The following is a 24,598-nucleotide window of genomic DNA, read 5'->3' on the forward strand; positions in this document are numbered from 1 at the left end:
TTTTATGTTTAGAAAATAAAATCTCTTTTATGCAATTTTGCATTTCCATGTTTTTATTATATAAATATGTATATCGAGGTAGAGGATGTCACATTGATGTTGATCTCAAAACAAATACTTTACTAAAGTCTATAAAAGGATGTCTCCCTCAACGAAGCAACTCACGAAAAAAAAAAGAAAAAGATAGAACAAGAGCATAAGAGAATACGTGAAGCAAAAATCTGCTAAAATCACTAGACGATATACATTGTTTTCATTTGTTTATCCTTTGTGAAGCAAAGTTGTTCTGTATTTGTGTTTAACTATATATTCACTCTTTTAGTGTTAAGAATACTTGTATTCATTCAAACATTTGTCTGTGAAAGCCAGGAGTAGCTTAGTGTTAAACAATACATGGGTTCTTAGATTTTAAGGGTAGTCTAAGAAGATACCAAAAGTGGCGTTAAGAATACTTGTAAAGTCAATAGTGACATGTTAGAATACTTGTTTTGTAATCAAGTTTTGATTAATGAAACCCTTTACTAGTGAGTAAAAGAGAACTGGGCATAGCTCAAGTTGAGCGAATCGGTATAAACCAAATGTTTTTACTTCTCTCCATACAAGTTTATTAAGCATTCTTATTGCACTTTCTATTACCATTTTACACCAAGTGTTTATTTGAAAAACTGTTTTAAGAACTTTTTATCTGTCATTGGATGACCATACTGTTGGAGTGTTTTGTAATTTTTCCAAAAAATTTAAAATTGATTTGACATTTATTTGAAATTTTCTTGTGAAAATTATGTCTTTAGACAACTGTAATATTTAAATATAAAAATGACATTTTTTGCAATCTTTGGTGTTGGGAAAAATATATGTGGTATGACATGTTGAAATGTTTTCTATAAATTTTTATATAGAAAATTAGAGTAGATTGAATATTTTTAAAAATTCTAAAATATTGTTTTTAAGTTAGAATAAATGTTTACTTAATGAAATATCCATGGTAAGGAGTATCCATATAACTTTTCTGAATTTGGAGTTTGATTTGATACATTAAATAATTATTTAGGTAAAAATTCAGCTTATGTGTAAAAATAAAATTTAATTAATATAATTACTTTGTAAGTGGTAATTTGAATATTTGAGCTTGAGATTGAGTTTTCTACCTTAAAAAGAGGACCTCAAAACCCTATTGTGATTATTGAATGGTTATGCTTGAGATTCAATTATTGTTATACATAAATGTTCTATTTATCACCGTTGAATTCGAGAGAGGGAGGAATGGGATCCTCGAACAATAAGTGGTAGAAATTGTTTGTGCATGTAATTTGTGTGATGATTTTTTGTTTTGGGGAACAAGAATCTTGAATTCTTGTGAGGGAATAAATGGACTCTAATTGAGTACGTTTGTAGAATTAGAATAATTTCTAATAATTAATACCACCTATGTTCCTTTTTATAAGAAACAAGTTATAGTGCATAATACACTATTACTTGTTTCTTATAATAAGTAATAAGGAATAAAGGTAGTATTATTCATTATAGAAAGTAGTGAATTAAGTATTGAAAAGAGTGTGAACTTTATAATAACATGGAATGATAATTGATAAGTACCTAATATGTATGGGTGATGTTGAACACTTGGACTTTGAATAAAATATTATGACCCTTGATTAGAGACTGAGAGCTAATAACTAAAACAAGCATGAGACTTCAGAGTGAGCAAGGATCTTGATAAGATTTGATAAATTGAAAGGAGCATGAATTTGGTTCATGAAGGATTGAAGTGCATGATGCACATGTTTCTTTGTGTTGAGAATTTTGACTATGATTTTGTTTCATTGTGAGAAACAAAAAAAGGGAAGCAGGAATCCTTTTTTGCTTAGTCATGCAAGAATGGTAGGAATGAGGCATAATTGTATTGTGGATGACACATTGTTTGAGAGAGGTGATCTCTATGTGATGGTTAACTGAGGAGGTGAACTTTGAAGAGGTTCTACAGAAGTTCCACTTGTATTGTGATTATATTTGTGGAGATAGAGTCATGATGTTTTGACCACTGTGATAGTGGAGAAGATGTGGATCTCCATGCAATATGTTGGTGAACCTATGATGTTTGGAAGACCAACATAGGTATTGCAGCAAACTCAAGTCTTTAAATGTTTAATCACTTCATAGTATTGATCAAGGAAGATATGCTACTACAAATTTATCACATTAGAATAAGAATAACAACATAGTGATAGTAGATAGGAACCATAAATGATAATTTACTTAGTTAAATGAAGTGACTTTAATGGCTATTTGCTTTCAACAACTAACCTTTTTAATATCTAGATTGGATGGATAAAGAACATTGATATTCACATTAAAATTCACTTCACGTGCCCCTAAAGGCTATTTGCTTACATACAATGCCATCAATGAGACTATGTCAAGGAAAAAGGTTCATATTTAATGAAAGAGAAAATTTGACCATGTCTAATTACTAGGTGAGGTGCATGAAAAATTGCTTCTAAGAGGCCTACAAAATATAAAGCAAAGATGACACATCATATTTTGTTGAGACTAACTTTGGTTTGGGCATCCAATTTTCTTTTTTTCACAGTAAAACCAAAGCTACTAAGTCCATACAACTAGTCTTTATATTCTGTGGTATATAATGAGATTTTGTTGTATATAAATAATATATATACATACATCACAAAAAAGTGTAGATTAATTGACACATAACTTCACTAGTTTTTCTTCTTTTATCAGCAAAGAAATAATTTTATTAATAAGCACATGATGTGCCATGCAAGTCATGTCACATACTATAGTAAGACAAAATCCCCTTCTACATCACATTAAATATCCCCCCACAAGCCAAGTTTAAGTTCTAAAAACATGTAATTATATTAAAGGTCAACCCACAACTTTAGCATTAATAGTAATCTTATCTGACTTTATATTTACTTAATATTTACTCCTTATTGTTTTTTCTTTTATTATCACATCACTTAGTGTATTTTTCATATTTTTTTTTTGGTTTAATCTTTTTTTCATTTACCCATCTCACACTCTCCATGTGGTGTGAATTATTTTTGTTATCATGTGTGAATATGGAGTAGTATTGACAAGTTGTTGCCCAAAATAAAGGTACCCTCATCAATGGGTTAATTGAGTATTTGAATTTCTGTATTTATTAATTACTTATTTTATTTTTATTTATTTAATAAATTATATTAAATACGCATTTATTATTATTTTTGGGGAGGTAATTTGTTTTGATAGTATCATTAATGAATATTTAAATTCATGCATTTATTAAATAGTTATTTTACATTCATGCATTCATGAAAAGTTTGATACCCATTAGAATTGTCATCCTAAATTATTTCACCAATAAAATATAATAAATAGATGAAATAGAATAACAATTTTACAAAATTAACATTATCATAATTAATTTTTTTTTTTGTTTTTGTTGCATATATAATTAATATTATAAGGAATACAAGTGGGAAAAATGTTATATTGAAAACTGAAATGACAATTATTTTGGAATAAATATGTTTTTCTTACACAACAATTATTATGGGACGGAAGGAGCAATATTTTTAAACATTGAAATAAGTAAAAAGTTAATAAGATAAAAATTATGTTTATAGTTTGAAGAAATTTATTTATGATAAAATTCTAATTGAATAAGTGAATTATGTTGGTGATATGATTGTTCAAATGAAATAAATTTGATAAATAGTGGTAATCATGAATAAAATAAATGATAAATGTATTTTCACTATGAATTTAAAGGAGCATGAAAAGTAATTTTTAATTTTTTACTTCCTGTATGATTAAAATAATATTTTATGTAATCAATTGAAATTGTTTTTGACTTTAATATTTAGGTTTAATTGAATATTTTACCACTGAATTATCATTATTTTGTAAATTTTATCACTTAAATTTTTAATTTTTATGTGTTTAATTATCATGTTAGTGAAAAAACATGTTACTTTGCAAAAAATAGTAAATTTTTAGTGAATGTTAACATTGGTAAAATGCACAAAAGTTAAATGGTAAAATGTGCAATTAAGTGAATTATATGTAAATGGCAAAAAAATATCATATATATATATATATATATATATATATCATTAAAAACAATTCAGCTAAGCAATTTAACTTTTTAACTAAAAAATATAATATATATTTTATCCCATTAATAATAGTCAAGTTAAATAATTGAATATTTATAGAAATATAAATATTAAAAAAATATTTCTTGAATTTCTATAAATATTATTTAATTACAAAAATATAATATATAAGTTAAATAAACATTATAATCTACAGCCAACAAAAAAATCGTGCATTGCTCATATATAGAGACACTTTTTTTTTTTTTGGTGTTGACAATGGATTTTCTTTGGTGTTGCACTTATATAAAGACTAGTAACCCAAAAGAAATTCCTAACCAAGAAAAGACGGCAAAACCCAAATCAACGAGCTCGCGGAGAAACGGTGTCCACAATCGCACTGCATCGTGGCAGAATCACAGCCATTAATTTTGCGGAGCAAAGTTCCAAAGATGCTAACCCCTTCGCATATAAACAGAGACATGTAGCTTCCACGAGTATTCAAGATTACAAACGCCTCCATAAAATGCAAGTCTCTATATATACGATCCATACCTCATCATCATCCAAATCACTCGTTGCTATCTCCAAAGTCCCAGCACACCCATTTCCGTTCTTTGTCCTTGATGGGTTTAGTCTTTGGAAAAATAACCGTTGAGACAGCAAAATATGAAGTGATCAAATCCACAAGTGAGTACGAAATCCGTAAGTATGCACCATCAGTAGTGGCTGAAGTCACATATGACCCTTCACAGTTCAAGGGAAACAAAGATGGTGGCTTTATGATTTTGGCCAATTACATTGGCGCTGTGGGGAAGCCCCAGAACACCAAGCCTGAAAAGATTGCCATGACTGCACCGGTCATAACAAAGGACAGTGTTGGTGGTGGTGGCAGTGATGGTGAGAAGATTGCTATGACCGCTCCAGTTGTGACGAAGGAGGGTGGCGGTGAAGGTGAAGAAGGGAAGAGGAACAAGATGGTGACTATGCAGTTTGTTTTGCCTGCTGTGTATGGGAAGGCTGAGGAGGCGCCTAAGCCGACCGATGAGAGGGTTGTGATCAGAGAAGAGGGTTTGAGGAAGTATGGGGTGGTGAAGTTCGGAGGAGTGGCGTCGGAGCAGGTGGTGAGGGAGAGGGTGGAGAAGCTGAGGGAGAGTTTGGAGAAAGATGGGTTTAAGGTTGTTGGAGATTTCTTGTTGGGGAGGTACAACCCTCCTTGGACAATTCCTGCGTTCAGGACCAACGAGGTTATGATCCCAGTCGAATGAACTCGAAGGGTGTTACTTAATGAATAATGATATACAGATTTCAGTGCTTTCTGTTACTTCTGCATGATGTTAAGTTTTATTGTTGTTAAGAAGTTGTTGTAGTGCTGCTTCTTCTTGTTATGTTCAAATTAAATACACATAATGAATGTTTTTGATGTGCCAGGTTTTTGTTCATGTTTTGTTGTCTGCTTGGTTATGATTTTGGTGATCGTTATTGCGCTTTAAGATACAAATTTGATAGAAGCAAAATTTTTCTCCAATGACAAAACGCTGTTTGGGAGGGTGAATTCTGGTGACTTGTTTTTGAAATGCACATTCAAATTGTTTTCACAACTACTCTTGCATCCTTCCACGTGTGTTAAAAATAGGTGTGAAAATATCATACTCGTGTTTAAACTGTGTTAGCATAGTTATATATGTATACGTTAATAGACCAAAAGAAATTACAAATACAAAGGGAATTAAGAATGATAATCAAGACAGAGGACACATTCAATAAAAAAACTAATACAACTGGTGTACTCTGTTCATTATGCCTCTGAATTGAATTTGTAGAATTGCAACTTGTTCACGAACATAAAATTTACATATCATACACAGAACAAAGCATAAAGCATGATACCACTCTTTTTAAGCTATCCAGAGAACAGCTTCACAATTATGGTGATAACATTGAAGAGAATAAGGGGAAGTCTCAAGAATTGACAGGCATATATAAGCCCTATTACTTGCCCTTTAAGAGAATTCCTTTGTGGTCCTGTCATTTCTGCCAATGTCCATCCCCTTCGAGCAAGGAACCGGTCCTCATTCAAAATTGCCAATGCATTTGCAAAGAGCAGAAAACCTTCTAGCAGAGTCCAGAACCCCATCTTCTGCTAGAAACACAAAGGGTGTGCATCTTAGTGCTCAGAGGAAAGCTTCTTCATAAGTTCCACTTTACTTTTCAAACAAGAATTAGTTAAAGAAAATCAAATATCAATAGGGAATGAAAACAGTTATGCACAAACAAATTCTAAGGTCACTACTATCAATAGAGGCTATCTTTCTACCTGGTTTGAACTTTGAACTACCAATGCTTTGACTCCATGGAATATTGATCAATAAAGCCAAAACCAAACTTAAGGCATGCCATATTTGTCTATCCTGACTAGATGAGCATGCAAACCCAAACTAGGGTGACATTCTACACAGAATTGACAAATGTATGTAAAATTCTGGAGGGTAACAAAGAGATTTTATCAAGGTGTCCCTTCCCTCTGCAATCTTCTCTGTCCCTCAAATATCGGATTGCAATAAATTTCATGTATTTAGCCTATCCTGACTAGACCGGCTAAATGGGGATGCAAACCCAAATTAATTTAACATTCTAACTAGAATTAACATTCCTATCCTAAAACTGATCTTCAAAGACTATAGCAAGTTACTTGCCAACATATGCTCATTTTACAAAGAACCCAGAAAAGTCTAATAAAATGCAAGCTATTTTTCTTGAGTGTCTCACACCTTCCAAATTTGTTAGGAGTAATAATTACAGTGATTTTTAATAATATCAATACCACAATTCACAAATCAGAAATAGAACAACCAAATTTCATATGAACAAATCCCAGCTACTTAAGCAAAACATGGAGAACAATAAGGACCCCAGACAACAGAACACCAATCCCCATATATGGAAAAAAAAATCATTATAGTGAATTTTGTTTCTTCCAGAGTTAAAATCACCACAAAACACAATCCAATTAGAAATGTAAAGCTGACGTTTCTAGTCTACAAAGGTACAAGGTTCTACTCCATGTCATAAAATAATCACTGAAAAACTTCAGCATGACATGCCGATTAAAAATAATATATGGCAAGATGAGAACATTGAGAAGGATGAGACAAAGGAATCACAGTAAGTTATGGTTATCTTGAATTCCTTTAGGAAGTTGCATAACACAGTTTCTTAGTAACATTCCTGATCCTCAAACCAAATCAATTACGAATAAGAAGTTCATTTGTTCATGTATAAATCACAAAGGCTTTCAATATTTAGAGTATAACGTGTAAAACAGATCAATTCAGATAAATCAATCCCCACAACATTCTTCAATGGTAATCAAAGTGAAACGATCAGTAGTAAATGCTTTTAAAAAAAAAAGAAACAGGATCCGTAAATTTTACTTTCAAGTTTCAACACAAGTTTTTTTCCCCTCTAGAAATAACTAAACAGTGGTTTAAGACATTTCTCTTTCTCAGAAGCAAATCAACGAAATCATGCGAGGTTATCAACACTCAGTTAACCGATGGCACAACCCAAACTCGCATGCAAACCAAAACATATAAAATTGTAATCTCAGTAAGTAGAACAATAACAGTATGGACCCTAATAAATACTAACAGTTAAACCATCGCAATCCAACCAAGAAGTTAATCAAACTAAGAAGCCACAAAAGGTTTAAGTTTTTTAGGGAAAAAAAACAGAAGAAGAAGAAGAATCGGGATGAGTTTCTCACCAGAGAAGGAAAAAACAACGACCTGCGAGGTCTCGAGTCTGAAAACCCGCTATTAAGAAAGAAATCTGAAGACAATCCTAGGACTCTCCGAAGAGTCATTTAAAGATGCAGAACGGCCGTAGCTAACACGTCAGCATGATAAACTGAAGATACCCGTTGGATCAGAAGCCTACGCAGCAATAGCTGAAACACCTCCGCACTCTATCTTTCTTTCTCAATAAAGTAAGTTGCACGTCAACTTAATAGCAGCAACTTGCAAAATACCAAAAAAATAAAAAATAAAACAAGCAGTAACTTACATATTTGAGCGATCCTCTGAAACAAAAACTTACATATTTGAGTGATATTTTGAATTTTAAAAGTCAATTTTGTAGTAAGTATCATTTGACAAAAGTAATTCCCACCAATTTTCGTTTAACAAAAATATTTTTTCAATTTCTTTTATAAAATTAATTTTGGGCGTATTTAGAAGAAGTTTACTAGGGCTAACAAAACTTTTGTTAAGTTTATCTTAAGTATTTATTGACAGCAAGTTTATATAAGTATTTTTATTTAGAGGTAATCTTGTTTAATATTTGGTGAAACACTAAATATAATATGAGTATTTCTCTTGGCATATATTTAAATCATGAATTCCAAGAGATTGGTTCCCTAGAGTAGGATAAGGTGTCTCATTTGACAAGTTATAAACTCTTTGAGACAAAATAAATCTAAATTCGTTTGGATTTTATTATCAGTTTAGTTCCTGAGCTTTTAGAATTTATATTTTTAGTTTATGAATTTATGTTTGACGTGTCATCATCCATTATCTTTTTTTATTCTTGTTTTTAGTTTTTTTTTCTTACTTTGGACAAAAAAAAATATTAGGAACTAAAAATAAAAATTCTAAAGTTCAGAGACTAAACATATAGTAAATCCATTTCTTTATAAATGTTGCGAGTCTCAAAACTCTTGCTTTCAATTGGGACATTATCCTCCCCATAAATGATAACGAATGAAAAAAGAAAAAAAAAATCAACCTATAACATTTTTTTTATTCATAATATTACTATTGAGTATTGTTCTAATTAATCACTTTTAATAAGATTTATTCTTTTAATTATGTTTTTTTATCTATAATACTCAAATTTGACATTTTACTTAAAAGAATTAAATCCAATATAAAATCAAGAAATAGAATAATTAAAAATAGAATAAATTAATAAATTCGTTCCTAAAAATGTGAGACGTTGATAAATTGGTGTCTAAAAGATGAAAATTCAAATTTAGTACTTAAATGTACCAAAAAATGTGAAAAATTAATCCTACAAAAAATTTAATAATAAATTAATCCTTAAATTTTATAACTTAATAACAAATTATTCATCCAGAAATAACTTATTATCTAATTGATTTTTGAACATCGTAATTTAATAACAAAATTGATTGTAAGACTAATTGATCGAACTTTTTATACATTTAAAAATTATTTTTAATCTTTCAAGAATCAACTTTATCAATGCATCACCCTTTTGGACCATTTTTACTATTTATTCTTAAAAATAACTTAAGATCCACAAAATTGTCATTTTTACTAACATCTCTTAACAAAAATTAGCCCTTTCTGACCCGATTCGGATAAGGCGCAATATGATTTTCATTTTGAACTACACCTCTGACCCGATAACATCCTTCAGAAAGCAAAAGCCCGCGATAAACCCTTCCCACTGATCCACACCCAAAAATGGCGTCACTTCACCACCACCACCTTCTTCTTCCTCCCTTCCCCCACCTCCAATCCAAAACCTTCCACTCTCCACCCCCACCCAAAAGCCCCTCCTTCCACCGCAAAATCGCTCTCAGAGCCTCCACCGTTGAATCCCCAACCCCAAAACGACGCGGCCGCAAGAAGAAACCCGAAACACAAACACCACCCTCAAACGACACTCCTCCCCCCCAAGACGCAGACCCGAAAAAAGAAGAAGACGAAGTGTACGACTACGACGACGGCGTGGACTTCCCCTACTCGGACCCTCCCTTGATATGCTGCTTCGGCGCGGCACGGAGGGAGTTCATCCCGGCGGTGCGGGTGCAGGACTACCCGATGCACCCGGACATCTACTCCGAGTGGAAGATGCTGCAGTGGAAGCCCCCCGAGTTCGCACGCGCGCCGGGTGGCCCGCCGTCCAACGTGGCGGTGGCACACACTCGTCTCGGGGGGCGGGCGGCCTTCCTGGGGAAGGTCGGGGACGACGATTTCGGAGAAGAGATGGTGCTGATGATGAACGAGGAGAGGGTGCAGACGAGAGGAGTGAGGATTGATCCCGGGCGCAGGACGGGGTGCGCGTACATGAAGGTTAGGTTTGAGGAGGGGAGGATGAAGATGGAGACGGTTAGGGAGGCCGCAGAGGATTCGCTTCTTGCAACTGAACTCAACCTTGCCGTTTTGAAAGAGGTTTTTGTCGGTTTAATTACTCGTTTGGTTGTTTCTATACATGCATAATCTTTATGTTCTAGTCCCTACATTTAAACATTATTGGTTTTAGTCTTTTTTTCATCAGTTTTAGTTCATAGTTGTCTAAAATTTTAAAGACTAAAACAAGTTAAGAGGTGTATGTGTAGGAACCAACACGAGTTAGAAAGTATAAGTAGGGACTTCAACGAGTAATTTCTATTTGTACGGACTATGACTGGTAGTTTCTAAATGCAGGGGCTAAAATGATTAATTTCTAGATGTAGGGGCTAAAATCGTATAGATTGTTGAATGTTGAGGTATAGGGATCAAGGATCAAATGAGTAATTAAAATTTTGTTGTTTTATGTTTAGGCCTGGTTAGTTAGTCACTAGTAGTGTGTTGTTGGATTGATGGTTTTGAGAAATGTTAGGACTTGGGAACACGCTTATTATGGTCAAGTATTAAGGTTTTAAAAATGAACAAATATTTGGATTAGCTGTCATGGATGGTAAGTTTGTTACTTTTGTTATAATTACCTTTATGTCAAAGGTGATATCTGATTAGTTGGTTACAAACTTTTACACTGACAATGCATGCGTATTAAACTATTTAAAATAAAGTAGAAGTTATGTGGTTGTTTTCATTTCTTTTAAAGAGAGAGCAGAGAGAGAGGGGGAGAGAGATTGAGAGAGACAAGATAATTCAGTTTCTTTCTATAGATTGAGCGCAAGACCTAACACTACTGTAGTGGGATTCACTGAATAGGAAGTGAAACCTAGGCCATTTTGGGATTTTGAATAATTTCTAAGTAATTGTAAAGAGTGGAATTGGAAAGACTATGGTATATTTGTTTCTAGTATACCTGGCTATGCTTTTGCCACAGGACAACTTAAACTAATTGTTAAATTTGTTTCACAAAAACTTTAGTATATTTGGCCACCAATTTTAGGTTTTTTTATTTAATTTGTGAATACCTTAAATATGAGCCAGAAAGTAATGGAGGGAATGCCTGTTTGGATTAGCTCATTCCAGGGAAAGGTAGTGGTGATAATTAGTTTGTGAAAAGCTTTTCTTTAGGTCACAATGCAACTTGTATGTTTTTGAGAAGCAGGAAGAAACAATTATATAAGCTAAAACAAGCATCACTTGCTTTCAGTTCGGGTTGCAACTATTTGGTTCATTAGTTTGATGTCAGGCTCATGTAATGATTATTCATAACGAGTTTGAATTAGCATATTCCGAGAGTGAAAAAAAAATAGTTACATCTTAGAAGAGCATTTCAAAAATGAATAAAAAAAGTTATTTAAATTGTAACAAACATACACTTGTTTTTAAGTTGGGTTGTAACTCTTTGGTTATTTAGTTTGATGTGAGGTATTATAACGAGTTTGAACTAGAATGATTTGAGATTTTTAAAAAAACCATTTTTTTAGTCATGTCTCGGAAGAGATTTTAGAAAAATGAAGAAAGCAATTGTTTATACCAAAACAAGCATGCACTTGCTTTTAAGTTGGGTTGCAACTCTTTGGTTCATTAGTTTAATGCGGGGTCTGCAAGTATTCATCATTGGTAGAATCACTATTGCAAAACTTATTTTTGAATGAACTTGATTTTCATTAGTAGTGGGTTTGTTGGGAGTGATTTTGATAATTCTGGCCATAAAAATTCCAGCAGGGATTAGTAGGATATGAACTGATGGAACTCAAATTATAAGTATGTATGTAAGACAGAAATATAGAACTGTAATTGTATTAATTTGGAAATGGAGCAATTACTATTGATGAAATAATATGAAAAACTAACAGTAAGAAAATGACAAGATTGATAGCAAGCTAAACAATCCTCCAAAGCACTCAGGCTCCCACCATTCACGTATGGAATGATTCTGCTAACCGAAAACTCAGTACCCAGCTCTCTCTCCTCTAACTAACTTATATGGACCTCATCACACACCTCATGCCTCCCATGCATCCTTCTCTTATTCCTGCCACATCATCACTTAGTAACTCTTTTCCCACGTTTCCTTTCATACACTCTCCACACTTTGGGCTTGGGGCTGTCAAGGCCCAATTCCTCATTCACGTTCCTATCATGAACTTTGGTATAAAGACTTCTTGATTTTCATTAATAGTGGGTTTGTTTGTGGGGTTTTTCATGTTGTGCAGCTGCATATTTTTAGGACTTGAAAATGCTTTTAGGAACTATGTATGGACTTGTTAATGCAGCGAATATTTTTCATTGAACTGTGTATGGAGGCACCAGGTGTTTATTGTGAGTGATCTTTTTGAATCTGCTGTGCTGTGGATGAAAAGGCAATGAACATAGCAATTAATTTTGATGATGTAATTTGTTGGGGGTGATTGCTTTGTCATTTAAGGTGCAAACAAGGATTGATGAAAATTTAAGATCTGCTTAGTGTGAGAAGTATAAAAATTTAAGATGGAGAAAGAAGAAAGAAATTGTTGATGGGCAAAGAGTGAAGATCAACAAAGTTTACAACATGTGCCATAGTTGAATAAATTGTCAATTTTGATTTTTTTCTGGTTATATTACTTCTGTTTCCATTCAAACCACACACCCTATTTTTTATGTTATCTTTTATAAAATCTATGGGGCAGGGAAATTTTATCTGTTAGGTTTGGTGGCATAACTACATCGATGGAGATGGTAATCTTTTTCTACTGTAAGAGGAAGACTCTTCACCATGGACATGTTTGCTGTGTTAAGTGTAAACTGAATTTGTTGTGACTTCTCTTGTGTGCAATATTGCAGGCTAGGATTTTCCATTTCAATTCAGAAATTCTAACATGCCCCTCAATGGAATCAACATTATTCAGGGCAATTAAGTGGACTAAGAAGTTTGGTGGCCTTGTATTTTTTGATTTAAATCTGCCATTACCTCTTTGGAGATCACGTGATGAGACAAGAGAAATAATAAAAAAAGCATGGAATGAAGCAGACATCATTGAAGTTTCAAGAAGTGAGTTAGAATTCCTTCTAGATGAAGAATATTACGAGAGGAATAGAAATTATAGGCCACAATACTTTGCTGAAAGTTATGAACAAACCAAGAATCGACAGGAGTATTACCATTACACTGCTGAAGAAGTCTCGCCTTTGTGGCATGATCGACTTAAATTCCTGTTTGTGACTGATGGAACACTTAGAATTCACTACTATACCCCTTCTTTCGACGGGTCTGTGGTGGGAACTGAAGATGTGCTCATAACACCATATACTTGTGATAGAACTGGCTCAGGTGATGCTGTTGTGGCTGCCATTTTAAGAAAACTAACCACTTGCCCTGAAATGTTTGAAAATCAAGATGTTTTGGAGAGACAGCTACGCTTTGCTGTTGCAGCAGGAATTATATCCCAATGGACTATTGGTGCAGTTAGAGGTTTCCCTACCGAAAGTGCTACTCAGAATCTCAAAGAACAAGTTTATGTGCCTTCATTGTGGTGATAAAAATTGTATCTGTAACTTCAATAGAGCCTAGCAGGGCCTTGAGGCATTAGTTGGCAGTTATTGTTTGATTATTTATTTGGATCTTCTCTGCAAGTGTTTTATATAAAATGGGAGCAGACGAATGCTATCAGATTGCAAGAGTTGTTTGGTTGTTTTGTTTGGCTCCAACTCATGTCATCCAATACCACTATGAGCAGGAGGCGGATGCCAATTGAAAATTTTGTAGGTAATATTCAAATGTACACTATTCTTGTAATGGGGTTGCAGTTTGTATTTGTAATACTCTTCCCTTCTTCATTGTTTACCTTCTGCTTTAGTTCTTATGCAGCTTCATTCTATACATGCAAAAGTCCACGATTACCTACCTTTTTATTTTAAAGTTGAATGAAATCGATTTTGATAGAATTGATCTTGAACTACCTAACAAAGTTAGGATCCTTAAATAATTTGTCAGAGATTTTACATGATGACTTGTAAGCTGTGAGAAATTGATTCCTAAAATGAAACAAGTATGCCCGAAATTGTACTGGAGAATTTAATTTGTCCATTTTGTGTTTGGCAGTGCTTTAGTAATTGTTCTGTGACAATGCAAACTCAAGCATACTGGGCCCGAAGGGACAGAAACGAAACTGGAGGAATTAAATGTTTGTTTTTTTACAATGATGACAATGGAAATAGAACCTAAAATTCCATACAAACGATCCAAATTTCCCACTAGTCCTATCTTAGTGGGTTATTCGCTAGGCAATGTGGTGGTATGTTTGACTAGATTGATCACAGTTATGCTAAGCTACAAATTTAACTCTTCACTTTATCTTCATTCACTCTTATTTTGTTGGTCTTGGTGCGACATGCATATAATAACTTGAGTTTTTGAAATACATATTTTTTGGTCCATGAGTTTTCTAAACATTTGTTTATTCACACAAGCACTTTTTTTTTCTGGCCTTTTCTAGTTCACTTGGGCTGCAATTCCCAAAATAGTCCACATAATTTCCGGGGAGTTAGTTTCTGCACCTCCACTTTTGCTTCCTGCACCTTTATAAGCTTCCGGATTAGGTCCAGGAAGCAATTAGAGAAGTGCACGAAGTAATCGTCTGATTTTCGTTGCTCATTTGTTTGTCTTGGACTAATGGTCTAATAGATAACACAAAGCAACAGAATAAAAAAGAAGCATGGAGCTAAAACGTCCTTTGGATCTTATGGGTAATTAGCTCTTCTTTTTATCTCCTAACCTCTTGATGCTATGGGTACTATGAATCCTATGGGTAGTTAGCTCTTCTTTTTATCTCCTAACCTCTTGATCTTTTTAGGTTTAATTACACTTTTATATTCTAAGTATTGTAATTATATGATTTTGGTTTCTTAAATTTTAGTTGTGCCAAGTATCTCAGGTATAGTAAATATGCACTTTTAATCTCATATTTTAATTATGCTAATTAGGTGTCCTAGATAAATATCATAATTGTGTCATTTTAGTCTCTCATTTTAGTCTCTCGGGTATCATAATTGTGGGATTTTGTCCAAAAAAATTAGTTTCAATTGCATAATTTTTAATTTTGAGAAATTATTGCTGCAAAATTGTAACAAGTGACTAAAATCATACAATTATAAATGATTCAATTGATGCAATTAAAATTTGATGACTAAAATCACACATTTTTGGTATCTAAGAGACTCAATAAGTATAGTTGATACTTTGGAGATTAAAATGACACAATTATAATAGCTAAATTGTGAGACACCAAAAGTGTAATTAATCCATCTTTTTATAAATCAAATTAGAATTGTTTTAGAAATACTTTTGCAGAGAAATTTAGTAGAATGATCCAAGTTCAAAATCAATGCATATTAGTTGTTAAAAAATGTTTTCTTTTTGTTTTTTAGTCTTTTATATAGAAATTAAAAATAATGTAAGAAATTTACTTTTTTCAAAAAAATAAATCAGTTCAACTCTTAAAATTAGTCAGAACTTAAAATACTTTATAAATATCGTAGTCTTGTAAAAATAAAATAAAACTAGAGTTCACTTAACACTAAACTATGTTCTTTCCAGTACACCAAAAAAGTTGATTGAGTACACGAAAAAAAATGTTATTTCCTTTTCAAATGTCGTTTCTTGGACAAACTCCATTTTCTTTCCTAATATTAAAGTTAAAAATGATAAAAATAAAATATTAAAAGTTAAAACATAGTGCTTGAGGACTAAAAAGAGTGCTCAAGGCCTAACAATAAATCGAGAAAAAAAAAACTTTTCCATGAATAGAACAGAAGAAAACAAAGTGCACTTCCCACTGTATACTCGAAATCTTACGACTAACTTGGCATTTTCTCTTAAGAAAATTTTGCTCCAACAATATTATACTTCTTTGCTACTTTACCTTCCATATTGACTGACTCGCTATTTCAAGTATACTCCAATTGTTTAGTAAAAAAAAAAATTAAAAAGTTTATGCGTTTGTGATAATTCAACAATTCTTGATTGGACTTGGACCATGTCAACTAGTCAATTTTTGGTATTTTCCGCTTATGATTGACTTATTATTTAACTTCAGCTTGAAGTTATCCACAATTACCTCGTCAACCTTCATGTTTAGATTATAGAAGTTTGCATATCTAAAATTTTAGTTTAGAGAGTTTAAACTAAATTTTATCCATAAATAAAATGTTTGATAAAATCATAACTTAGTTATATTTAAAATAATTTTGAGTCATAAATTTTGGTTTTCGAAGAAGTGAAAAAAAATACTCTTTGGTTAGGTCAAATAATGATTTACTCACTATGATTCAAGTACACGTGGTGTTTGATTTGTTTAAATTTTAAAAGATTGATGTTTTATTTTCTTTCTAAATCACAAGTATTTTTTACTTTTTTGAGTGGATAGAATTAGTATGAGCATCAAAAATTTTCCTTTAAGTATTTAACACAATTACATAATCGGTGCTCAAATTTAAAATCTCTCATTAAGATGGAACAACCTAGATCAGTGTGTGCTTAATATTAAAAAGCTATCTTGATTTACCGGTAAAATTTTGAAAATGAATTTAAATAACTAATTGTGTTTGATTAATGAAATAAAAGGAAAAAATATAGATAACTTTTAAATAAAACAAACATTTCTAAACATAAATTATTTAACTTCAAATTAACTTTTAATCAAAATTAATATTATTTTAAATCAAGTTTATAAATACTTATCCAAACATATATACACTTAAAATACCGCAGATTGATTGGACATAAAAAGCATTTTTTTTAAAAGATAATATGTATCCTCTTAAAAAACAGATAATATGTATCACCTTTTTTTAAATATATATTTTGCACTATCTGGCAAGAAACTATATCTCAATATCAGAAAGACTAAAAATAAACTATCCAAAACCTACCAAAACAAATTTTCAAGATAGAATACATCAATTCAAGACTCCTCTTTCTAACTTCACTTTCACTTTTCTTGTCACCCTTTTTCCTCTTTCACGAGGGATTGATTCAAGGTCAAGATTACATTGAAAAAGAAGGGTGTCAAGTATAGGTAAAGCGTGAGATTAGATTTTCCTTTTCATTTACCCTTTCAACTACTGGCAATTTCATTGGCAAACAAAAAATAGGACAAAGGAATTTCATAGTTTAATTTAGAGTAGCTTAGTAAATAATGGTAAGATAAGTGAAAGGTTGAAAATGATTTGGGAATTTCAAATTTTGCATAAAGAAAGGTTTTAAATGTAATAAGGTTTTAAATCACTGGGTCAATCCTATAAATTGAATGAATATCTTTAAATTTAGATAAACATTTAAAAATATAAATTATAAATATTTAATTGTATTCTCCTCTCATAGTCATACATCTATCTTTTTGTTTTTCTAATCATCATAATTATGGCTTAGTTCTGGGTGGACTTTCAAAATAACTTTCATTCTTTAGATCAACTTTGGAATTAATTATCGATTTAAGATTTAGTCATAGTTTAATTTTCACATTTACCAAAAGATGTGTTTTACAAAAATAGAACCTGGTCCTATTGAGCAACTATGTCTTACTAATTTGGCAACATACATCCATCTTAAAGTTATGATATATGTCTTGTTTAGAGCTCGAATCTTACCTTTGAATATAAAATAAATATATTAGAAGAGAAATATTTATCTTATGTGTGTTCACGGTTATCAATAGAGATTATTCACCTCTTTCGATGAATACTTTATTTCAATATCAGGTAAAAAAAAATTATGTTACATGTCTACTAAAAAAAGTCATCTTTTGAATTTTCATACCATATAAAATTAAATCAATATTTTCTTTCTCTTCTAATTATTAATTCAATCTAATTATATTTTAACTTTATTTTTTCTAATTAGTACTGAAACTTTTCGAATTAGTAACGAGATTTTTGAAAAGTTACTAATAGAACAATATTTTATCAATTAAAGTATTATTTTATATTTGTAATTAGTATTGAAACTTTTTGAATTGATAATGAGATTTAAGTAAAGTTACTAATAGAATAATATTTTATCAATTATAGTATTCTTTTATATTTGTAATATCATCTCAACAACCACGCACAATAAATTTTAGATATATCGAACATTTGTAAGTATGCAATCTTATAAACAATAGTATTGAAATTTAACAATTTTTTTATAAGCTTCATTTATTCAATTAGAATTTTCATAGTTTAATAATTGAACTAATAAAATTTGTTTTTGAGTAATCGTAAAGAATTAAATTTACTAAAATTTAGTCTCGGAATAACTTGATCTCTATTTCCTATCTCTAAACAGAGCTTAACAGTGCAAAACAAAGGTGATCATAAATTTTGAATTGCGTTCTAAGAAATTCTTTAGAATACAAATATACTCAAATCTCTCAATTCAAAGTAGCAGCATACATCTTGAAAAAAGTTTCATTAGCTGTCTTCGATAATAGCACACGCGTTTCATTTTATAATAGTAAGAATTTCATCTATTTTGTCCATGAAAAATTGAGATATGGGTCTTTGACCTTCCTTTGCTTATCAAACAAGATAATGAAAACAATAAAAAAAATATTCATAAAATTAACTAAATCATCAATATTTCTACACTCGGTAGTCTGCAATTAAAGGCAGACGTGTACAACATAAATATAAACATATAAACAAGACATCTATATTGTAAACGTATAAACAATATTCCTATGTATCAACCAGCAACTGTTCAATCCAAAAATTGGAAACATGCTCCATTTGGCAATCTTCCTTCAAAAAAGAATCAATGAATCTAATGGTTTCAACAGTTATAATTCTCAAATCCAAAGGGGTAGTATTGTCAAATTCAATATCCCCACCAGTATAATCTAACCTGTGGTATGGTGATTGGGCCTTTTGATTATACACGAAGCCTTCTATTCTTTCCCTTTTTGTATGCCTAAACTGAAACTCATATTTTGAATGAAATGAGTTGTATGCCTAAACTGAAACTCATATTTTGAATGAAATGAGAGCCCCGCAAGGGCCCCATTGATTCTTCAGCAGCCTCATCAACCAGGCTGGAAAACAAGGAAGCACATTTCCACCACACAACCCCAATGAGCTCTTCCTTTAACTTTAAGGGAATGCCATAATGCATGATGAAACTCCACTGTTTAGCCTAAAATATGTGACAAAACCAAAGACACTACACACTATCTTTGTGCTCCAATACCAAACCGATGATGGTCTAGTTTCTGGCTTGTGATTTCCTCCTGAGACTTGTTGCACACACAATCAGGAAAGGGATTGGCGTAAAAATTCTCCTCCGTTCTCGGTGACTCTCCTACTTGTCTAAGATAAGGTGCGCCTAGCCTATTGGAATGTGAATTCTTAACCTCAGTAGCAAATGCTTCCCAAGATAAGGCACCCTTGTCGAATTGATCAATCAGCTTAACAAAATTCGATCTGAAAAGCAATGAAACAGATTACACATCAGTAGCATGTACAATGCCAACAATTAACCCAAAAGACAAAAAAAAAAAATAATAAGGATTAGGATCCCCATTTTAGTTTTTGGTCATTTTATGAGAGAGAAAGACTAAACAATTATTGTATGTCCTACAATTATTTGTGTAGGTTCTGTTCTGTCAATCTTGTATTGTGTCTTTTTCTCTCTTAACAATAACAAAACATTTTCCCATTAAGTGAGGTCAACTACATGGATCACATAGAAGGTCACTTGACTTAGATAAAGACCATATTCTCAGAGATATTATTTACCATGAGATCCCTCTTAACAATTTCCCCCCTTTTCTCTCTTAACATGACATTAAAAAATTCAGGAAGTGATTTGTATTTTGTGAACTAACCTGTCAGGATTGATGGTTTTCTGAAACCCTTCAAACCTCCTATGACCCTGCACTGCCTTGGCCATGTTACCATCATAGGTATACACAAAGACATCACTTTCCAGGGCCACTATATAATCCAAAGCAGCGAGACGGTTTTGATATGGCTTGAAGGGTTCTAGCTCCTCCTCAGTTGCAAGGGTAGAATGAGAAAAGACATTAGGGAACTCAGATTGAAAGCCTTCCAAACTATTGGCACCATAAATAGGTCCTGCAACAATGTAGATTGTTGTAGTGGAAGGGTACCCCATGGCCTTGAGAAAAATAGCTGCCTCTCTAGGTGACATAGGGCACCCCCCTTGCAATCTTCTATCCACACTATCAATCTCTTTTTCCTTCCAATGCTTCACTTCATACCTCATAACCCTTAGCTCCTCAGCCTCCTCAGCAGTGAGATTGTGACTGCAGCCAGTAAAGGCTAGCATATCTTTCTCATATCTATATTGCAAATAAACAAAATATAACATAAGAATTATCATATTTTCAAGGTTTTGTTTGAATAATAAACTTCTCCATAATTACTTATAGAAGAAAACAAGAAGGTAAAACGTGTTGAACTTCTCTCAAACTAAAGTCAACTTATGCACTTAACTTTTATAGAAGCTATATCATCTAACTCCTCAAAAAACTGAAAAATATAATTTGATTTTAGTTTATGGAAGAAACTGGATTCATTTTATCTTATTTTCTTCTCTTATTAGTGTTTATGGAAAAGTTTGTCCGAACAGGATTACCAGTTTAAAAGTAAACAAAGAAAGTCAAGTCCATATGACAATACCTTAAATGAAGGGCAATGTATGGTTCATTATTGTTTCTTAGCCTATTCACCAAAACCCTTCCAAGCTCTTCAATTTCTGCTGTGTACTTGAGAGCATGGTAATTGGCACGGCACCTCAGCTTCTGCATAGAGGAAGCAAGGCCATTGTTGGCGAGCCGGGAATCTGTGTGAGTAAACTGTACAACCTTATGTCGCTTCAACAATGGAAGAATCTCACCTCTGTAGTAACTAGCCTGCAAATGAAGCATCTAAGCCACTGTTGCACTAAAAAAGAATAGAAATTGTTTCAATGTTGTCAGATAGAATTGGTTAGTGCTCCATACCTTTGACCAGGAAACAGGGGCCTTCACAAGAGGTTTCAATGATGCATATTGGACCGGCAAGTACTCAACTATCTCAATGTCGTCTTTCAAAACTTTCATGAAGTGCCTCCAGTCAAAGATATCTTTAAAGTCACTGAAATATATTAGGGACATTATATTTTGGAAAAAGAGTAACAGGAGGTGATAATAATTGATGTTCCACTCAAATAAAAAGGGAAAATTTACCTTGGATCAGTCCAAAATGAATCATGGTCAAGAGAGGGAAGCACAAGGGTGGCATTCATTATTTTTGCCACTGCAACCATATCACATATCTGCAAGTTGATGAAGATTCTAGGAATTAGCAAATAGAAATAGAGAAAAAAGGTTATGCATTAGTAGACTAACTAATAGTGTAAAACTATTTCCCAATCATTTAGTCTCAAACTATAGTATATGATAAGTTTGTTGATTTTTACAAAATTATCTTAAAATTCATATTAACAATGATTTGTGATTGGACGACATAATAAAATTATTTTACAATGTCAGACCATAAAACTCTTAGAAGTATCATTCGAGAAACTTAGAAATGAAATTCATATACATAATCATAGATTTCATTTGATCTTATCTTACCCCAGTTCTCATTTGATTCAATCCACCATTTGCATGAACAAGAAGATAGCCATTTGTCTTTTTTAGCCCTGAAAGAAAAAAGAGAAGGAATGACAAGTGAGACAAAAGTTGATTACTCAGAGAAAGTTTGAGACTAAAAGTTCAATTGTCACATACTTATTACATTCCTGGGTCGAGAAACGCATTTGTAATATTTGTCACTGTTTGGCTTCATCCATATTTCTGGAGTCTATTGAAAAAGAAAAATAACAAATTAATAAAACATGATAATAAAGTAAAAAGTAAACAAAGATAAAGCCACAAGGAAAAATGTTGAACGATCTAAAATTATTAAGCACGGTCCCAAAACTCAAATCGGTTAAAAGTAATCCTGAATTTTAGTTCCTTTAGCAGTAAAAACAATTCAAACACATTTAATTAAAACAATTCAACACCAAAGCATGATTAAGAAGAAAAAGCAAACGAAACGCGTGAGAAAACAGAGTATGGAACAAACACCAGTGTTACGGTCAGAGCCAACTTCTCAGTACCCAACATTGAAAACAGTTACACGTGTCTCCAGTTGCCAGCCATTACATGCAATGCAAGTGATGGAACAAGTCAACATTTGGAAAATGCGTTCACTCCCAGTTCCGTATGTCACATTCTGGCACTCAAAAGTCAAAACTCGTTCATGGTTCACCACTTTCCGCCATTCTCATAATTTTTAATTAAGAAATATTCCAAATAAGATTGAAAATAAGTTATTAGTCTAAGTATTAACCAAATCACACTACACCTTCACCAACACATTTTTATTTTAGCCCCTGAGCACCCTCATCGTCCCAGCATAATATATAAAAAAAAATTACAATTGTATCACCTAGTGTCAAAATTTAAATTTGGTCTTTTCTTGTGGTAAAAAATTTAATTACACATTTAATCTCTATATCTGCATAAACTTTGTGTTTTAGTCATACATATTAGTCTCTATGCATACACACTTAGCTCATTTTAATCCATCTCAGTCCTGCAAATTTGGACAGCAGTGTCTTAAAATGTATATATATATATATATATATATATATATATATATATATATATATATATATATATAAAGACGAGTCGTTTTCATATGTGTAAGGACTAAAAAGTAAGCATTATGGCAGATATAGAATCAAATATATATTTTTTATCAGCTCATAGAAATCAAGTCAAATAATAAATAAATAATTAAACCTGATAGTGTAATAATAGAGTATCATGTCAATATTTTGTTAAATATTTTATTACAGAAAACTCAAAAATTCTACCCAGTCACCGGGAAAAAGAAATTAACACTTCAAAACTTTTTCCCGTGGTATTCCGCAAACTTTTAACCTTTTCTAACTTTTTTCCTTTTTTCCTTTTTTCCTTTTTTCACCCCAGTAAAAAAAGGTAAAAGAGATTAAAAAAAGCGAGATTCCCGAAAGGGAATTTTCAAGACCATTCACGAGAAGGAAGCGAAGAAAAAAACAAAAGTAAGAAAAAGCGCTTTTTGCTAAAAAAAACGTGTTTGTGGAGCGACTTACCGTTAACCTCTCGAGGACGCGTTTGGGCATGGAGGTTTCGGTTCCGGTCCTGGCCTCGGAGACAACCCTCTGGGCCGAGGCCCAATCCTCCTTGAACCGCTGCAGTATCAATTGCCCGTTCTCGATGCTCTTGAAGCTTTTCCCGTTCATCTCAACGCCCGTTCCGAGAAGCGAAACCTTGAGGAACACAATAAAATAGACTTTATCACATTGATATCATTTTAAGAGCAATCACGAGAGAAGAAAATATTAGAAAGTACACGTACAATTATCTCAAACCCAAAAACTAACTACTTGTATATTTTATCTTGGCTTAATTTTTAACAAATTTGGGAGTTCAATTTTTTCAAATAGACTCTCTTACACCTAGGAACTTTTGGGATTGGTGCTATGTACATAACACGATGGATGATCATTGTAAATAAATATAGGATAGACTCTGATCCCATATGTGCGAGTTTGAGTTTTTTCCAATAGGAAACAAAGAAAAAAGAAAAGAAAAAACACTTTGTGGCGAGAAATGAAATGAAATGAAACCTTGAGGAAGACCGACATGACGAGCATGAAGATGAGGGCGAGGAAGATTTTGCGGCCGACGTGTTTTCCGGACCGGAGGCTTTGGACGGAGCCGGCGAGCCAGAGGACGAGGTGCTCCACGCGCTGGAAGAAGGACTCGGGGACACAGAGGAGGATGCGCGCGCGGAGGAGGAGGTATCGCGTGACGGGATGCACATGGTGGTGGTGTGCGTGGGCGTGGAGGGGGTGGGGGTGGGGGACATTCTCGTCGGCTTCGACCTCGGAGAAATCGGAGAAGCTTGAGGTAACTTGCTGCTGTTTTTCGGCGTCTACGATGTTGTTGTTGTTGTCGGCGACGCGACGGCGAGTGGTGGTGGGGCCCGCGGCGACCCTTGGGCTGGTGTTGGAGGAGGTCGTGGTGGGGCCGCCGGACGACATACTGGCGCCGCTAACGGAATGCCAAAACGACGTCGAATGAGGTAACGGAATGCCAAAATGTTGTTCTTTTGTTGTTGTTGTTGTTTGAGGTTGCGGTTTAAGGGAATGATAATGAAAAATGAAGGGGCGTTTATTGCGTTTGTGTTGTTTTTGCAGAGAGAGGCTTTGTATTATTTATTTTTTGGTTTGAAAAGGTTTGAGGGGAGGGGGGATCTTTGATTTTCGTTCTAATGTCTTTG

The 24,598-nt window shown here is 32.9% G+C and overlaps 4 protein-coding genes across 7 annotated transcripts; 2 read left to right on the forward strand and 2 right to left on the reverse strand.

Annotated features, from left to right (window-relative positions):
• The first annotated feature begins 4,605 nt into the window (after positions 1 to 4,605).
• Positions 4,606 to 5,658, forward strand: LOC100817967 (SOUL heme-binding domain-containing protein). The gene has a single exon (NM_001289226.2). It carries the CDS (start codon positions 4,733 to 4,735, stop codon positions 5,372 to 5,374), a length of 642 nt encoding a protein of 213 aa, NP_001276155.2. The 5' UTR covers positions 4,606 to 4,732; the 3' UTR covers positions 5,375 to 5,658.
• A 184-nt stretch (positions 5,659 to 5,842) lies between these two features.
• LOC100818505 (immediate early response 3-interacting protein 1) lies at positions 5,843 to 8,028 on the reverse strand. 4 transcript variants are annotated; one of them, XM_006573266.4, is made up of 2 exons: positions 7,873 to 8,028; positions 5,843 to 6,249 (listed from the first exon to the last, which is right to left on the reverse strand). In XM_006573266.4, the coding sequence occupies exons 1-2, from the start codon at positions 7,969 to 7,971 to the stop codon at positions 6,010 to 6,012; spliced, it is 339 nt and encodes a 112-aa protein (XP_006573329.1). In that variant the 5' UTR covers positions 7,972 to 8,028; the 3' UTR covers positions 5,843 to 6,009. The 4 variants fall into 4 exon arrangements, with proteins under 4 accessions (XP_006573329.1, XP_003516928.2, XP_006573330.1 ...); XM_003516880.5 differs by having other exon boundaries at positions 5,843 to 6,246; positions 7,873 to 8,026; XM_006573267.3 differs by having other exon boundaries at positions 5,843 to 6,313; positions 7,873 to 7,953.
• Positions 8,029 to 9,492: 1,464 nt separating this feature from the next.
• Positions 9,493 to 14,054, forward strand: LOC100819388 (fructokinase-like 1, chloroplastic). Its single transcript, XM_003516882.5, has 2 exons — positions 9,493 to 10,306; positions 13,079 to 14,054. Exons 1-2 carry the CDS (start codon positions 9,596 to 9,598, stop codon positions 13,769 to 13,771), a joined length of 1,404 nt encoding a protein of 467 aa, XP_003516930.1. The 5' UTR covers positions 9,493 to 9,595; the 3' UTR covers positions 13,772 to 14,054.
• A 4,772-nt stretch (positions 14,055 to 18,826) lies between these two features.
• Positions 18,827 to 24,598, reverse strand: LOC100798057 (O-fucosyltransferase 19). The gene is made up of 9 exons (XM_003516278.5): positions 23,943 to 24,598; positions 23,406 to 23,582; positions 22,012 to 22,084; positions 21,856 to 21,923; positions 21,463 to 21,551; positions 21,238 to 21,370; positions 20,915 to 21,147; positions 20,098 to 20,574; positions 18,827 to 19,693 (listed from the first exon to the last, which is right to left on the reverse strand). Exons 1-9 carry the CDS (start codon positions 24,357 to 24,359, stop codon positions 19,441 to 19,443), a joined length of 1,920 nt encoding a protein of 639 aa, XP_003516326.1. The 5' UTR covers positions 24,360 to 24,598; the 3' UTR covers positions 18,827 to 19,440.

The sequence above is a fragment of the Glycine max genome, chromosome 1, assembly GCF_000004515.6.
Source record: "Glycine max cultivar Williams 82 chromosome 1, Glycine_max_v4.0, whole genome shotgun sequence".
NCBI classification, from domain to species: Eukaryota; Viridiplantae; Streptophyta; class Magnoliopsida; order Fabales; family Fabaceae; genus Glycine; species Glycine max.

Excerpts from the sequence above, each read along its gene's own strand:
- LOC100817967 (NM_001289226.2), top strand. The coding sequence starts at position 4,733 with ATGGGTTTAGTCTTTGGAAAAATAACCGTTGAGACAGCAAAATATGAA.
- LOC100818505 (XM_006573266.4), bottom strand. The coding sequence starts at position 7,971 with ATGACTCTTCGGAGAGTCCTAGGATTGTCTTCAGATTTCTTTCTTAAT. Across the intron at positions 6,250-7,872 it reads CGTTGTTTTTTCCTTCTCTG|CAGAAGATGGGGTTCTGGAC; the intron begins GTGAGAAACTCA and ends TTGTGTTTCTAG.
- LOC100819388 (XM_003516882.5), top strand. The coding sequence starts at position 9,596 with ATGGCGTCACTTCACCACCACCACCTTCTTCTTCCTCCCTTCCCCCAC. Across the intron at positions 10,307-13,078 it reads ACCTTGCCGTTTTGAAAGAG|GCTAGGATTTTCCATTTCAA; the intron begins GTTTTTGTCGGT and ends GCAATATTGCAG.
- LOC100798057 (XM_003516278.5), bottom strand. The coding sequence starts at position 24,359 with ATGTCGTCCGGCGGCCCCACCACGACCTCCTCCAACACCAGCCCAAGG. Across the intron at positions 21,371-21,462 it reads TCATTTTGGACTGATCCAAG|TGACTTTAAAGATATCTTTG; the intron begins GTAAATTTTCCC and ends AATATATTTCAG. Across the intron at positions 21,148-21,237 it reads CCCCTGTTTCCTGGTCAAAG|GCTAGTTACTACAGAGGTGA; the intron begins GTATGGAGCACT and ends CTTCATTTGCAG.